This window comes from Miniopterus natalensis, chromosome 5 (assembly GCF_054644295.1).
Source record: "Miniopterus natalensis isolate mMinNat1 chromosome 5, mMinNat1.hap1, whole genome shotgun sequence".
Lineage (NCBI taxonomy): Eukaryota > Metazoa > Chordata > Mammalia > Chiroptera > Miniopteridae > Miniopterus > Miniopterus natalensis.
In genome coordinates, this window is record NC_142085.1 from 4,002,414 (window position 1) to 4,016,552 (window position 14,139).

Below are 14,139 nucleotides of genomic sequence, written 5' to 3' on the forward strand. Positions count from 1 at the left end.
TAGTAGACCTTTTGTATCCCTTGAATTTTTTACCATGTGCATGCCTTATTTATACAAGACAAGTTTAAAAATTTTTTTAAGGAAAACAAATTCTTTGCATAGAAATGGATATTCTATTTTAAATTTCAAACTTTAAAAATGGTTTTGCTTGAGTAAAGGAATGGGTTTTATTTCAGAAATGTACTTTTTCACTTTGAGAAATATTGATTCATTTACAAATGAGACAGGCCAGTAAGCCAGGGCAAGTGGAATGTGGAAACTGAGACAAGAAAATTAAAAAAGGCCAAACAGTTTGTGCAGCTTGCAGCCAGCTAGTGAATCACAAGACCTCATCTTCTCCAAGCAAGGACACTTGAGAGCAAAATGTTAATGCCTTTCCTCCCTGACCAGAGAATACACAGCTTAATCACCCGGCCTACGAAAACACCGAACAAAGGCCCCCGCTAAACCAAGGACAGGCATCACTTGGGGAAATTAGGCAGGAAGATAGCTGCTGGGACAGGAGGGGAAGGGGAAGAAAAAGGAGTCAGTTGTCATAGGACTTGCCAAACAAGATGACCAGATGTGTGTACAAACGCCCCAAGAAAAGCCACCCCAACTTGAAACCTGGTCTGTTGCCCAAGATATCCAGCAGGGAAGCTTGACCCCTGCAGGGAGAAGGGCCTGCGGCCGTGAGCCGAGGCGCTCCCCACCCGGTGCTCTGTGCTGAGCGCCAGGCCCGCTGGAGGGAGTGTGCGGGCCTTGCTTCCTCGGCAACTGCGCTCGCTTTGCTTCAACACTGGTTTCTGTGTCACTTGTCTGAAATCTTTTTTACAAGTCTGACAAGAACCAAGGAGAGGACAGACCTCTTCCTCTGACTCAGGGGGCTGTCCGATAGCATCTTTTCCAGTGCCAATAATACAAATAAGCTCTGAAATTTCTTCTAACAGTAAATAAGTATGAGGTCTCTCATTTTGAAATAGCAGTGTGTCCATTCTACATCCTTTGAAATTTTTCATTATATGTCAGTATTTATCTTGCTATTTTCAAATGTAGTTACTATTTAAATCTAAATTTTGGTCTAGTTGAGACTATGAGAAAAACAAGGAGAATCAAAGTAAAAGGAAAACAGTAAAGAAAAAAATCGTTCAACATGTATTAATTTTAAAATTATGTCAGATGCTACAATGTTATGTCGTTAAAGAGAATGTGTTACTGAGTGAAAGTATATCCCATTTATGTTAAAGCTAAGTTGCAGTAGCCCGGCTGGCATGGCTCAGTGGTTGAGCATCGACCTCGGATCAAGGAAGTTGAGGTTCGATTCCTGGGCAGGGCACATGTCCGGTTTCGGGTTCAACCCCCAGTAGGGTACATGATGCAGAATGTAGCTAATCAATGACTCATCAAAACCTATCTCTCTCTCCTTCTCCCTTCTTCTCTCTGAAATCAATGAAAACATTAAAAAAAAGTTGCAGTACATTATGTAGAATGAATTAATTTCTTTGTAAAGTAATATACTAATGTACATACTGAAAAAATATCTGGAGAAATATCAACCAAATGAAAACAGGTGTGATGTGTTGGAAGAACTGGGAGGAGGGGATAGATGATGAGTGACTTTTGCTTTCTAGGTTATATATTTCTGCAGTATAAATTTTATTTTTCTACAAGTGTATGTTATTTTGTAAACAGTAAATACAACACACAATACAAGTTACTAAAAGGGAGCAGTAGTTAGAGAATTCAACAAGAGACTTCAAAGTGTTACAAAGCAAGAGCTCAAGACATACTGTCTCCTCAGACTTTGTTTTTTCAAAATTTAAAACTTTTATGTTTATTGTATGATTAGTATTCTTTCAACCACCTTAAATCCTTTGTGGCTATCTGTAGGGGCAATAACAAGTAATCTATTGGGAGGATATTGGTTAATTGTGAGAGAAACTGACTTGCAATAAGCTTAGGAATGAATATATGGAAGAGAATTTGGTCAGGCAATACTGAAAAAATTGGCTAAACAAATTCATGAAGAAAAGCAATGGTCATAAAATTGGCTGTGGAGGACAGACTCTGAGCTCTGAATAAGAGGGAGGGCCATGAAAGCTCTGTGAGCACACCTGTTGGTGGTCTGGCCCTAGTAAAGGCAACACAAGCCGGGAGGGTGGACTTGGAGGCTATCGCAATAGTGGTACTGTGACCAGACAGGTGGCACGGCCCTGCGTGGGTCTGCCTGGGGCCAGCTGATAGTGTGTGGGCTCCTGACTTTGTGCAGAAAGGATTTCACAATACAAGTCCAGGTGAGTATGAAGGCCATTTATTAAAGCTGGGGACAGTGAAACGAGGAAGAGCCTAGGATGGAAAAGGCAGGCTGCTCTGGCTCACTGGGAAGTCAGAGAAAAGGGTCCTTGGAGACAGGTTCAGGAGTTTGCCCGAGAGAAGCTGCTGCTCCCCATTGCTCCCCTGGTTGCAAGTCTCATGGGGACCCTTAGAGTTTAGGAGATGTGTGCCTGTGGGTGAAGATGAGAGGAAAGGGGGAGGCGCTGCTATGCTCCCCAGAGGGAGAGCTTGCTCTGGTTCCTTTGTCTTGTGGGGGTTTTTCTCTCTCTCTTGTAGGTGAAAATCTTAGGGGAGGTCTCAGGGGAGGGTCTCAATAGAATATTCATCAGTTTTCCAGGTGTGTTTTTTAGGGTCTCAGTCTCCATTGATTGGTCGGTGCCAGGGCAGGGGGTCATTAGTCAATGCAGCTGGTCCTGAGGCAGCTGCAGAGCCACTTGTCTGGTTTTGCTGCTCTCCTGGGCCTGGAGATGAAACACAGCGGAGGCCTAGATGTTATCTCTAGGGAGAAGATGCTCAGGGGTCTGAACCGCATGACCAGCGGTTCAGACCTGGGGGAGGACAGGTTACCCTGGGGACAGGTCCTTGTTTTCCCAGCTTTGCCCTTTGCTAAGCATCTGGGGCTTCCTGCCCTGGTGACCTTCCCTCCCTGGCCCTCGTCCTGCTCTGCTCAGGTCTGTCTAACTGCCCACCACATCACAGGAGGACCCCAGTGGGGAAAGAGCTAATAGAAACAGAAGAATGGGCAGCCAGCAGGGTAAGAAGCAGGTTACTCAATGGCATTCTCCTCAGCAATTCCTAAAGAGAATGAAGCTGAAACTGACAAGGAGGGAGACATCTTAAAATGGAGAAATAAAGAGGCATGAGGCAATGAAGTGAGCTAGAAAAGACAGAGGGCGAGGGACACTGTTGAAGGAAAGGGATTTTCTTGCACCTTGGAGAAGACACAGAAGTTCTTTTGAACAGGTGTGACTTTGTAGTTTTCTGACCATCTCCCAGCAACCCCCCTGAGAAGGACCCAAATGGTAGACTCTCAGGTGGACACTGTGAATCTGGAGAAGGCCTGGGGATAAGCAGGGGGGAGAAAATCAGCAGACAGGAATAACAGGTTTGATCCAATTCTTCCTCTTCTCACTCTGTTTATTCCGTTGGTGCCTATTTAGAGACTACTCTATGCTGGGCTCTGCTCGTGAAGGCACAAAACCCTTCCAGATCCTGGCTGGAGAAATTAAGTAAATTGTCTAAGGTCATGAATTTGGTGAGTGACAGAGCAGGACTGGACCCAGGCGGCTGGCTCGAGTCTAAGGGCCAACCACAGACGGCCTCTTCTAATCTAACCCAGGTTTCTGCCAGACACTTTAAAAAACACACACAAAAAAACAGTTACTTTTATTGTTGGGTTTATTTAGTTCTTAGGCCAACACTCTCTGGCACAGGTTGCTGCTTTAGAGAACAGCATGAAGAGCCTAGATTATAGAGCAATCTAGTGCAAGATACAAGAAATAAGAACTCAAGGCATGTTCAAGCAACACTGTCGCTGAAAAATGTGATTATCTTTAGTCACTAATATTAATTTCTTGAATTGGTAATTTGCTTGCCAACATTTAACTGTATTATATTTCCTGAGGATCAAATCTTTAAAGATAGTTGGGGGAGGGGGAGCTAGTGTGACCCATTTGTTCCAATAGCAAGGGTTTGAGGGGTTTTTTGAATACAGACACTGGGTACGAGCAGAGTGCCTGGTAAACACCCTGGAAAGAACCCTGCTCTTGTGGAGCTTGCTCACCACCGGAGGCAAGGTGGGGTAGGAATGACAAGTATCTCCAAGGTGGTCAACATTAGTTTCCTCCCACCTCGCCTCCTAGGCATATGACAGCGCTTCACTGAGAGCAGCAGCCCACCCCCTGCCCTTGAACCTGGGCTGCTCTGACCAGTAGAGGGTAGTGATTCTACCCTAGAGCTGGGCTGGCCTGGGAGGGCACTGGGTCTCTTGGAGTCCCTGGCCACCATGGGAGATGTCTGCACCAATCTGCTTGGGCTGCCACAACAAAGTAACAGACAGTGTGGCTTAAACAAGAGAAATTTATTTTCTCAGTTTATTTTCAGGAGGACAGAAGTCCAAGATTAAGGTATCAGAAGAGCTGGTTTCTCTGAGGTCTCTGTTCTTAGCTTCCGAATGTGCATCTCCTGTTCTCACATGCCCTTCCTCAGCTTGGTGGACACTCACCCCTGTGCACACCCACCCCCGCTGTCTCTTCCTCTTTTATAAGGACACCAGGGCATCAGATTAGGACCCACCCTCAGGACCTCATCTAACATTAATTACTTCCATCAAAACCCTCTCCAATATAGTCACCTTGGGGGTTAGAGCTTCAACATATGAATTTTGAGGAGACACAATTCAGTCCATAACAATATTGGACTATTCCGCCCTGGGATTCCACGGAGGGAGAGGGCTCAGCTGAACCACCCTTTCAGCCATTCCCTGCCACAGGCATCAGGTATGTGAATGGAGACCAGCCCAACGGCCAGATGGCTACATCTGAGTTCCAGTCGTTGCCACATGGAGTGGAAGAATCATACCATCAAGCTGGGCTGGTGTGGCTCAGCGGTTGAGCATCGATCTAGGAGACTGAGGTTCAATTCCCAGCTAGGGGACATGCCGGGTTGTGGGCTTGATCTCCAGTGGGGGGCAAGCAGGAGGCCGCTGATCAATGACTCTCTCAGCATTGATGTTTCTATCTCTCTCTCCCTTTCCCTTCCTCTCTCTGAAATCAATAAAGATGTATTAAAAAAAAAAAAATCATACCATTGAGCCCTAAGTTCTGGGGCAATTTGTTACCTAGTATGACATAATTAGAATAAGGAGTGGCATTGTTATTAAATAAATCAATATATGGTTACCAGTTGTGACACGTGCTATGGGGGCAGAGACAGAATTCTATGAAAAAGCCTAGGGCTGCAGGTAGAACTGGCCTCCGGACCGGCAGGGGAGGGACGCTCAAGGGTCTGGAGTCTGTGGGACCTGGGGAAGGTTACAACGCCTTTGTGAGCTCTGGAGCCATCTCCCTTCCTTTCTGTGCTAACCTGCACTTGGCTTCCTTGCAGGTGACCCACTCCCTCTGGCATCAGCCTCTCACAAAGCTTTCTCTATCATCCTAACATTACAACACTTCTCCCTTCTTTAGTATCTTCAGAACTTACACTGTATAGCGTCTGACACTGAAAAAGAAATCGTCTTAGATTGTCATTTTAAACCTGTCAGGGTAAAATACACAGAAAGTGCACAGGGTTTCAGCCTAGAGCTTAATAATTTGTTACGTGTATGTAGCAGGTGCTCCCCACGCGCCTCTGCGTTGAGACCCTCCCCGGAGGTTACTCAGAAGAAATTGCTATTCCATATTTCTAGAAACATTGATTTTGTCTGTTCTTGAACCTCATATAACAGAATCATACAGCAAGCACTTTTTTGGTCTGGATTTCTTCTTTTTACTGAGGCTTGACTGGTGGTTTTGCCGGGACCAGAGCCCGGTGCGGAGCGACCTTCCTTGGTGGACTGACGGGAAGGCCCCCCCGCCGCCCGCGGCTGTCGGGGCGGCTCCCGCGCGGCGGCCCCGGGTCCCCGCCCGCCCGCCCCGCGGCTCCCCGCGGACCGCCTCGGGCGCGCTGCGCCCCTGCCCGCCCACCCGGGCCCGGGGCCCTCGCCGGCGCACCTGCCGCTTTCCCCTGGATTCGCGCCACCCACACCTCCCACCCTTCCAAACTTTACTTTGAAATTCTTTCTAAAAGTCTCTGACGTGATAATGCTGATTTTCAGAAGGGCCCGTTTCCTCTCGCCCCACTTGCTCGCCCCGCTGAGGATCTCAGGTATTTCACGCCGGGTTTTGCCCGAGGTCCTCCCCGCCTCCCGCGCGTTGCTCTGTCTTTTCCGCACATCTTCCTTCGTCAACGTCCGCGGGGCCGTGGGTGCCGCTCGTGTCCGCACCGAGGAGCTAAGCGCGACGGCGCGGCCCGCGGGGGACCAGGCCTGCCCGCCGGCGCGTCCCGGGGGGTCGCGTGCAGACCCGGCCTTTTCTTTGGGGGACCTTCAAATGCCAATGCCCACGGTCCTTTATCCCCGCGATCAACTTCCACGGACACGTCTTAGCTCTCCTGCCAAAAGCAGACCGAGAGGGGCTGGCCCCCTGTTCAGAGCCCTGGGAGGCTGCGGCGACCCGGGCGCCCGCGCTCCGCCCGGCGGCCGCCTCCTTTCGCGGCTGCGCGCCCGCCCCCGTGCCGCTCACCTCCCGTCGGGGCGGGGCCGGGGCGGGGCCGGGGGCGGGGCCGGGGGCGGGACGGGGGTGGGAGGGAGCCGGGTTGGGGGCGGGGCGGGGGTGGGAGGGAGCCGGGTTGGGGGCCGGGCGGCGCGGGGCGCGGGGGCCGTGCCTCGCCGCGTCCCCTGAACGTTTCTGACTGCCGTGAGAAGCAGCGTTGGCGCTCCCATTCGTGGACACCGCAGCGTGAAAGCATGAAACGGTTTACAGTCGGGGCACGTTCACAGAGGAAAACTTGACCGAAGCGGGGCGGCCCCGCGACGGGGCTGGCGGGGCGCTCACTGCCCCGCATCGCCCTCAGCCAGTTCCTCGCCCGCTTAGTTTGCGTTTCGTTCCACTCCCCACCTGTCGGATCTCAGTGAGGTCCGGCCAGTTCCCTTCCTTGCGGGTCGCGTCCTGCTCTGCCTCTGGTTGGTTTGTTCCCTGAGGGCGCTTTGCTGGGGGCCCGTGGCCCGGGGGCGCCCTGGGGGGCGGGGCGGGGCCCCCCGCGGTGGCCTGTGTTTCCTCCTCGGGGGAGCCCCTGGAGGCTCGGGGTGCTGGATTTGGGGGAGGCCAGCTTTTCCGGGGTTTCAGCTGGGGTGAAAAGTGAAGGTTCCACCGAGATTTGAACTCGGATCGCTGGATTCAGAGTCCAGAGTGCTAACCATTACACCATGGAACCCCGTGCTGGGCAGGCGCCCTCCCGGTCACTCTTTTTTTCCGAAAAGACGGTCGTGAGCGTTACAGGACATAATTGATGCTACTCTAGGTGAAAGTTCTGCCTCTTCTAACTAATTGATTTTTTTTTAACTTACAGGAGTATTTTTTTAATAGATCTAAGCCGTTTTCAGCTGCAGGGCGAAGGCGCGGCGCGGGAGTGGGAGGCGGGTGGGAGGGGTTCCCCTGAATGTTTCCACCGGCCCCCTTTCCCCGTTTCTTTCCTTGGACGTCAGGGGCAGGGCAGGGTCCTGATCCACGAACACTGTTACTTCTGGCGATTTTTATTTTGCCTTCATTTCCAGCCTGCGCGAGGGCAAACTGAATTTTGATCTCACCGTTCAAAAGGGAGATTTTACCAAAATAAAAATACATGGTCTTTCTACAGCTTCACTTTCTCGTGCTAGGTACCTGCAGACGCCTCCAGAGCAGCGTTGGATTTCCTAGTAATTCCCGATCAGCTCTAATCCTGGCCTGAGATTTTAAAAACTCCAGAATGCCTTCAGGGCGGGGCCAGGTCCCGGTCCCTGGGCGGCGGCCCGGCCTTGGACTTCCGAAGGTCCCTGTCCCTTCCCTCCGCAGGCCGAATCTGACAGCTCTGAAGGCGTGACTGTTAGATCCTCTTTTTCTTTCCAGGTCCCAGCTGCAACCTGGAAACAATAACAGACAGAGCCCCTGGGAAGGGGCGGAGCTGCCAGGCCGAGCGACCACCTTGCGTGTCTTTTGCCTCAAACTTTTGGATGGTAAAACAGAGAAAAAATACCCTTTGCACTGGGCCTAAGCAAGCTTGTGTGCCAAAAAAACTGTTTGCAAACATGAAGAGAAAGCAGTTATTATGACTACAGGACTGATGACTACTGAACTGAGAATTAAACACACTGTTTAGAATTAGCATGACTATGTTGCGTTTTCTGCACCAACAGAAAGGTCTCCCTTCTACTGATGTAATTGTTCCCCTCCTCCCTTCTCATAAATGCCCATTGCCTTTGTCTCCTAATCAGAACACTATTTGGGTTTCTGCCTGAATAATCAATGCTCCTTGCCTTCACTTTGAAATCCCTTCTATTTTTAGGTTAGCACAGGTGCTGGCATGGCCCCATAAATAGGTGTCCTTGGGTGTGGACCACCAAAAGAGGATGTCATAGTGCTGGGCATAGTCATTTATTTTTCTAAATCTTAACTTTATTAAGATAACATGATTATTTACCTAGTAACTATAAGAACAACAAATAACAATGAAATCATATATGTAGCATAGCTGGAAGAAACACCAGGTATTAATTTCTACTTTAATCAATCTAAATATTACTTATTGGCCATGTATTCTTAATGTATGTCTGGTAGTCTCCCAAGGCTAAATTGCTAGGAAATCCCTGATACATTTAACTGGTATTCATCCTTTTGTTATATCTCCAACCAAGCAAGTTCCTGACATAAAATAGCTGCTCAATAAATATGGGTTGAAGTGAATATCTTTTGGGAGATCAGGGAAGCAGAAAAATTCAAAGACTTTTGGTCGGGTGACAGTGAAGTTCTCCTAAGTGCCTGTCCCTTCCCTCCACATGCACAAACTCTCGCGTCTGTCTTCATGAGTCTCTAGCCTTAAGAGATGGTCTAAGCTACCTCAGATTGAGCTGAATCACAGACCAAGTCTTTTTCCCCCAGCACAGGTGGCATGTTTTTTATTCCATGAGCCACAACCTTTTTTCTTTCTTTCTTTTTTTAAAGGTGACTTTTTTTTTTTCTTTCAAATATATCTTTATTGATTTCAGAGAGAGGAAGGGAGAGGGAGAGATAGAAACATCAGTGATGAGAGAGTCATTGATCGGCTGCAGCCAGCAACCTGGGCATGTGCCCTGACCCAGAACTGAAACTAGATCTCCTGGATCCTAGGTTGATGCTAAACTGCTGAGTCACACCCGGCTGGGCCACAATCTTTTTTCTTAAAGAAAAATATCCACTAGTTTAAAATAATGGGCTTTAAAAGCCCACTATTCAACTATTGGCTTTAAACTGCTCCCTGAGGATAGGCAAGGGGGAACTATTTTTTCGACCGTGGTACATTTACCTTCCCCACCTACCCCCCCGGAAAGGAGAGTGGGTAAAGACCAGGAAGACAGGGCAGATGGCCATAGGTTGCTCTGTTTCTTTTTTTTTGTCCTACATTTTTTTCACTGCACACTCTTTGGTCACCTCTTCATATGACACTGATTTTTGTGTGTGTCTGTGTATTGGGATTAACAACTTTAATGGTACAAAGCACTGTAATATTTTCTATTTTTATTGATATACAATTATATTAGCTTGAGAGGTGCAACGTAATGATTCAATATTTGTATATGTTGAGAAATGACCACCAAGATGTCTAGTTAACATCCATCACCACACATAGTTATATTTTTTTTCTTGTGATGATAGTTTTAAGATTTTCTGTCTTAGCAACTTTGAAATACCAAATACAGTGTTACTAACTATAGTCATTACAATTACATCCCAAGACTTATTTATTTTATAACTGGGACTTTGTACCTTTCCACGACCTTCACTCATTTTGCCCACCCCAACTCACCCCTGAGGTTTGTTTATTCTTGGGTCTGGAGTTCATCAAGCTGCCCCTTTTCACTGGAATTACCTACAGTTAGTTTACAAATATTGCAAACAATTAACACCACTGAGGGGAATGAGCAGAGGAAGAAATGAACAAATGAACGAGTTCCTGTGGGGAGCCGCTGTGGCCCCAGGCACGGAGGAGCTGCCTGGGTGAGCTGCAGAGCTGCTCCCCTGCTCCCTGACCCGGACCTCGAGGCACCAAGGCGATACTAATTTAGCTTGCAGCCATAAATTCTAGAAAGGCTTATGAGGAAGTTGGTCCCGGCCTGAAGGGTCAAGGGGCAGTCAAGCCACATACCAAGCCAAGGGCTCAATCCTCCCCACAAGTTCCCATTAGAAGCCGAGATAAAGACAGTTACCAAGGTCTGAGCTCCTGCAGGAGGCAGGGTGTTTACGCTGAAAGAGCGTGCATGGGGCCTTGAAGGAACTACTCTGTATCGCGCAAGGGGAAGGAATGCGGGGCGGGGTGCTGTTCAGCAAAAACAACAGTGTCTGTATAAATTGAGCTGGGAAAATAAACTCGGGGCAGCAGCAGTCACGAGCTGCAGTCCTCCCGATCCCATCTTTTTTGTGTCTGTCTTTTCTCCATCCTCACCCTTCCTCAGGACCCTTCGACTCTGCTGGCAGGCTCCGGCAAGTGGCGCCCGAACAGGGACCTGAGAGTAAGGAACCGGTGAAGGACGTTGTGGAAGGGATGCGTCCGAGAACAAAAGTAAGAGGTTGGTGTGCGACGATTTACGATTTACAGTCGAGAGCAATAAATCATGGGACAGGGAAATAGTAAAGAAATATTTGTTCAGGTGTTGAAAAGTATGCTTAAAGCCAGGGGAACTAAGGTCACTAGTGCACAAATATTTAAGTTTCTAAGCTTTGTAGAGGAGATCTGCCCCTGGTTCCCTAAGGAGGGCACAGTTAACAGGGAAACGTGGCAGCGGGTTCGAAAACAGCTGCAGACGCATTATTCGCTCCATGGGCCCTCGGAGGTGCCGGTAGAAACACTTTCCCTCTGGACCCTGATTGGGGACTGTCTAGATCTTGACCCAGAAGGCAAGCGGGGGGAGAGAGCCACAGAGGACGGCGGTCTCAGGGCTGCAGCTCCAAAGGACAGAGAGAGGCCTCCGCCTGAGAATCCTTGTCCCCCGGCCTTGGAGGCTTTAGCACAGGTTGATGGGGTTGTGAGGAAGGGTCTGGAGGACGCTGGGACATTTAGAGCGATAATGCAAGGGCTACAAGTATGGATGCAGAAATTGCATAGCTGTCTACAGGAGGGGCAGAGCGTGCCTTTGGGGCCCACTGTGCCGCAGGCCAGTCCTGCCCCGGGCGCAGTGGCAGGTCTGGATCCTGAGCTGCGAGATCCACCTCTGGTGGCGCTCACGGGGGGGGGGGGGGGCCTTCGTCCTTTGCAGGTTGCTCTCCCTCGGCCAGTAGCCTGCCAGGGGGGCCAAGGTCTCTCCCCCCTCCAGTTGACAATGCGGCAAGTAGCCGCTACGGCTGAAGACTTACAGGGTTTTCCCCAGGGCTTCCCCATTTTTGAACAAATGCAAAGTGGTCAGGTGGTGCGAGTCCACCAGCCTGTCTCGTTTAAGCAGCTGAAGGAACTGAAAGTGGCTTGTGCTCAGTATGGCCCCACCACCTCATTCACCGAGGCTCTGATTGAAGCGATGGTGGCAGACACTCTGCCTCCCACTGACTGGAAGAGCATCTGTAAGGCTTGCCTTAGCGGAGGGGATTATTTATTGTGGAAGTTAGAGTTTTACGAGCAGTGCCAGACCATTGCAGAGATTAACAGGGCTCAAGGGATTCCCATTACATATGAGATGCTGGTGGGGGAAGGCCAGTACCGGGACACTCAAAATCAGGTGAACTACGACCAAGGGGCATATGCCCAGATTAACAATGCAGCCACTGAGGCCTGGAAAAAGCTCCCCGCTACAGGCAGAAAGACTGAGGATCTCTCTAGGATGCGGCAAGGTCCAGATGAGCCGTTCCAAGATTTTGTCTCAAGGTTGCTCCAGACAGCAGGAAAAATGTTTGGGGACAGTGAAGCTGCAATGATTGTGGTCAAGCAGCTGGCCTATGAGAATGCTAACTCGGCTGGCCAGGCCGCGCTAAGACCCTGGAGAAAGAAAGGGAACCTTTCTGATTACATTAGGCTTTGCTCAGATATAGGGCCTTCTTATATTCAAGGGGCCACCCTGGCCGCTACCTTGCAAGGAAAGCCCTTGAAAGAAATCCTGTTCCCACAGCAGCGGGGGGGGGGGGGGGGGGGGGGGGACACACACGGGGGGGACACACACACATCCGGTCCCCCGAGCAGCTGTTTTAGCTGCAGACAGCTGGGACATTTAATGCGTGATTGCCCTAAGGCACGCCGCGAACTCCCTGAAGGGATGGGGAAAAGAAGTAAATGGGAGCCAGGATTATGCCCTTGGTGTAAGAGGGGGAGTCACTGGGTTAATGAATGTAGGTCCAAGAAAGGTGCCCAAGGACGCCCCCTGCCCGGAAACGGGAGGAGGGGCCAGCCCCAGGCCCCGCAACAATGTTATGGGGCACTCCGGAATTTCCTCCCCGAAGGGACCCTCCGGGACACCAATCCATTCAACAGCCCTACCGAGCCACCCAGGCAGCGCCGGATTGGACCTCTGTTCCACCGCCGGATTGGACCTCTGTTCCACCGCCTACACAGTATTGACCCTGAAATGGGGATGCAGGCCCTGCCCACTGGGGTGTATGGGCCCCTGCCGCCATGGACGGTGGGACTCTTGCTGGGTCGCAGCAGTAGCACCAGGAAAGGGCTATTAGTAGCCCCTGGAGTCATTGATGAGGATTATACAGGAGAGATTAAGGTCATGGCTCACTCCTCCTCCACCATTTCAGTAGTACAGTCAGGGCAGCCGCTAGCCCAGCTGATATTACTCCCCCGAGTAGTACAGGGGCCAACCAAGTCCCAGAGGCAGAGAGGAAGCCCAGGCTTCGGATCCTCAGATGTTTACTGGCTTCAAGAAATTGGACTAGAACGGCCTGAGTTGATATTAAGTATACAAGGCCGAAAATTCGTAGGGCTCCTAGACACAGGGGCTGATGTTTCTGTGATTTCTAGGGAACAGTGGCCTCCTGAATGGCCTTCTCAGGAAGCTATCACTCAGCTGCAAGGCATAGGACAGGCCCGCAGCCCAGAGCAAAGCGTGGACCTGTTGACTTGGACGGATGAGGAAGGGCACACAGGAACGTTCCAACCTTATGTACTCCCTACCATTCCCACTAACCTATGGGGACGAGATGTGCTGGCTTAAATGGGGCTCTATCTTTTTAGCCCTGACGCCATAGTTACTCAGCAGATGCTTGATCAGGGGTTACTGCCCTCTCAGGGGCTGGGAAAGCATAACCAAGGGATAAAACATCCGATAGCAGCTTCTAAGAGGCCTGACAGAGCAGGGTTAGGGTATTTCTAGTGGGGGTCGTTCTGCACTCCACGCAGATCCCATCACTTGGAAGTCTGAGGAGCCTGTGTGGGTTGATCAATGGCCCCTAACAGAAGAAAAAATAAAGGCCGCAGAGCAGCTGGTGCAGGAACAGCTGGAGAGGGGGCACATAGCCCCCTCGAACTCCCCTTGGGACTCACCCATTTTTGTTATTAGGAAGAAATCAGGGAAATGGAGGTTGTTACAAGATTTAAGACGAGTCAATGAGGCCATGGAGCTTATGGGGGCTCTACAGCCTGGATTGCCCTCACCCATGGCCATTCCAAAGAATACCTACAAGATCATTTTAGATCTCAAAGACTGTTTTTATACTATCCCTTTAGATCCAGCGGACTGCAAAAGATTTGCATTCAGTGTGCCCTCAGTCAACTTCAAAGAGCCCGTGAAAAGGTACCATTGGCTCGTGCTCCCCCAGGGCATGGCTAACAGTCCTACCCTGTGCCAGAAATTTGTTGCTAGTGCGTTAGCCGAGACCAGAGAGAAATATCCTGAGGTCTACATGGTTCATTACATGGATGCCGTTCTTATTGCCCATACCCAGGAAGGGGCCTTGCTTGCGGCTTATGCTGAGCTGCAATGGGGGCTGACTCCTAAGGGCCTTGTAATCCCCCTGAGAAAGTGCAAAGGCAGGCACCGTATGAATATTTGGGCTACCATCTAGAGCCTCATTACTTTAGTCCCCAAAAGCTGGAGTTACGGAAGGACAACCTTAAAACACTCAATGACTT

General features: G+C 50.0%; 1 protein-coding gene and 1 non-coding gene across 2 annotated transcripts; one reads left to right on the plus strand and one right to left on the minus strand.

The window, feature by feature from the left end:
- Positions 1-7,212: 7,212 nt before the first annotated feature.
- TRNAQ-CUG (transfer RNA glutamine (anticodon CUG)) lies at positions 7,213-7,284 on the minus strand. Its single transcript has one exon. It is a non-coding gene; the product is annotated as a tRNA-Gln (tRNA).
- A 4,114-nt stretch (positions 7,285-11,398) lies between these two features.
- Positions 11,399-12,475, plus strand: LOC107545998 (endogenous retrovirus group K member 10 Gag polyprotein-like; the record flags this gene model as incomplete). Its single annotated transcript, XM_016224247.2, has 1 exon — positions 11,399-12,475. A coding segment is annotated over exon 1 (1,077 nt), but the record flags the coding sequence as incomplete, so codon positions are not given.
- Between the last annotated feature and the right edge of the window lie 1,664 nt (positions 12,476-14,139).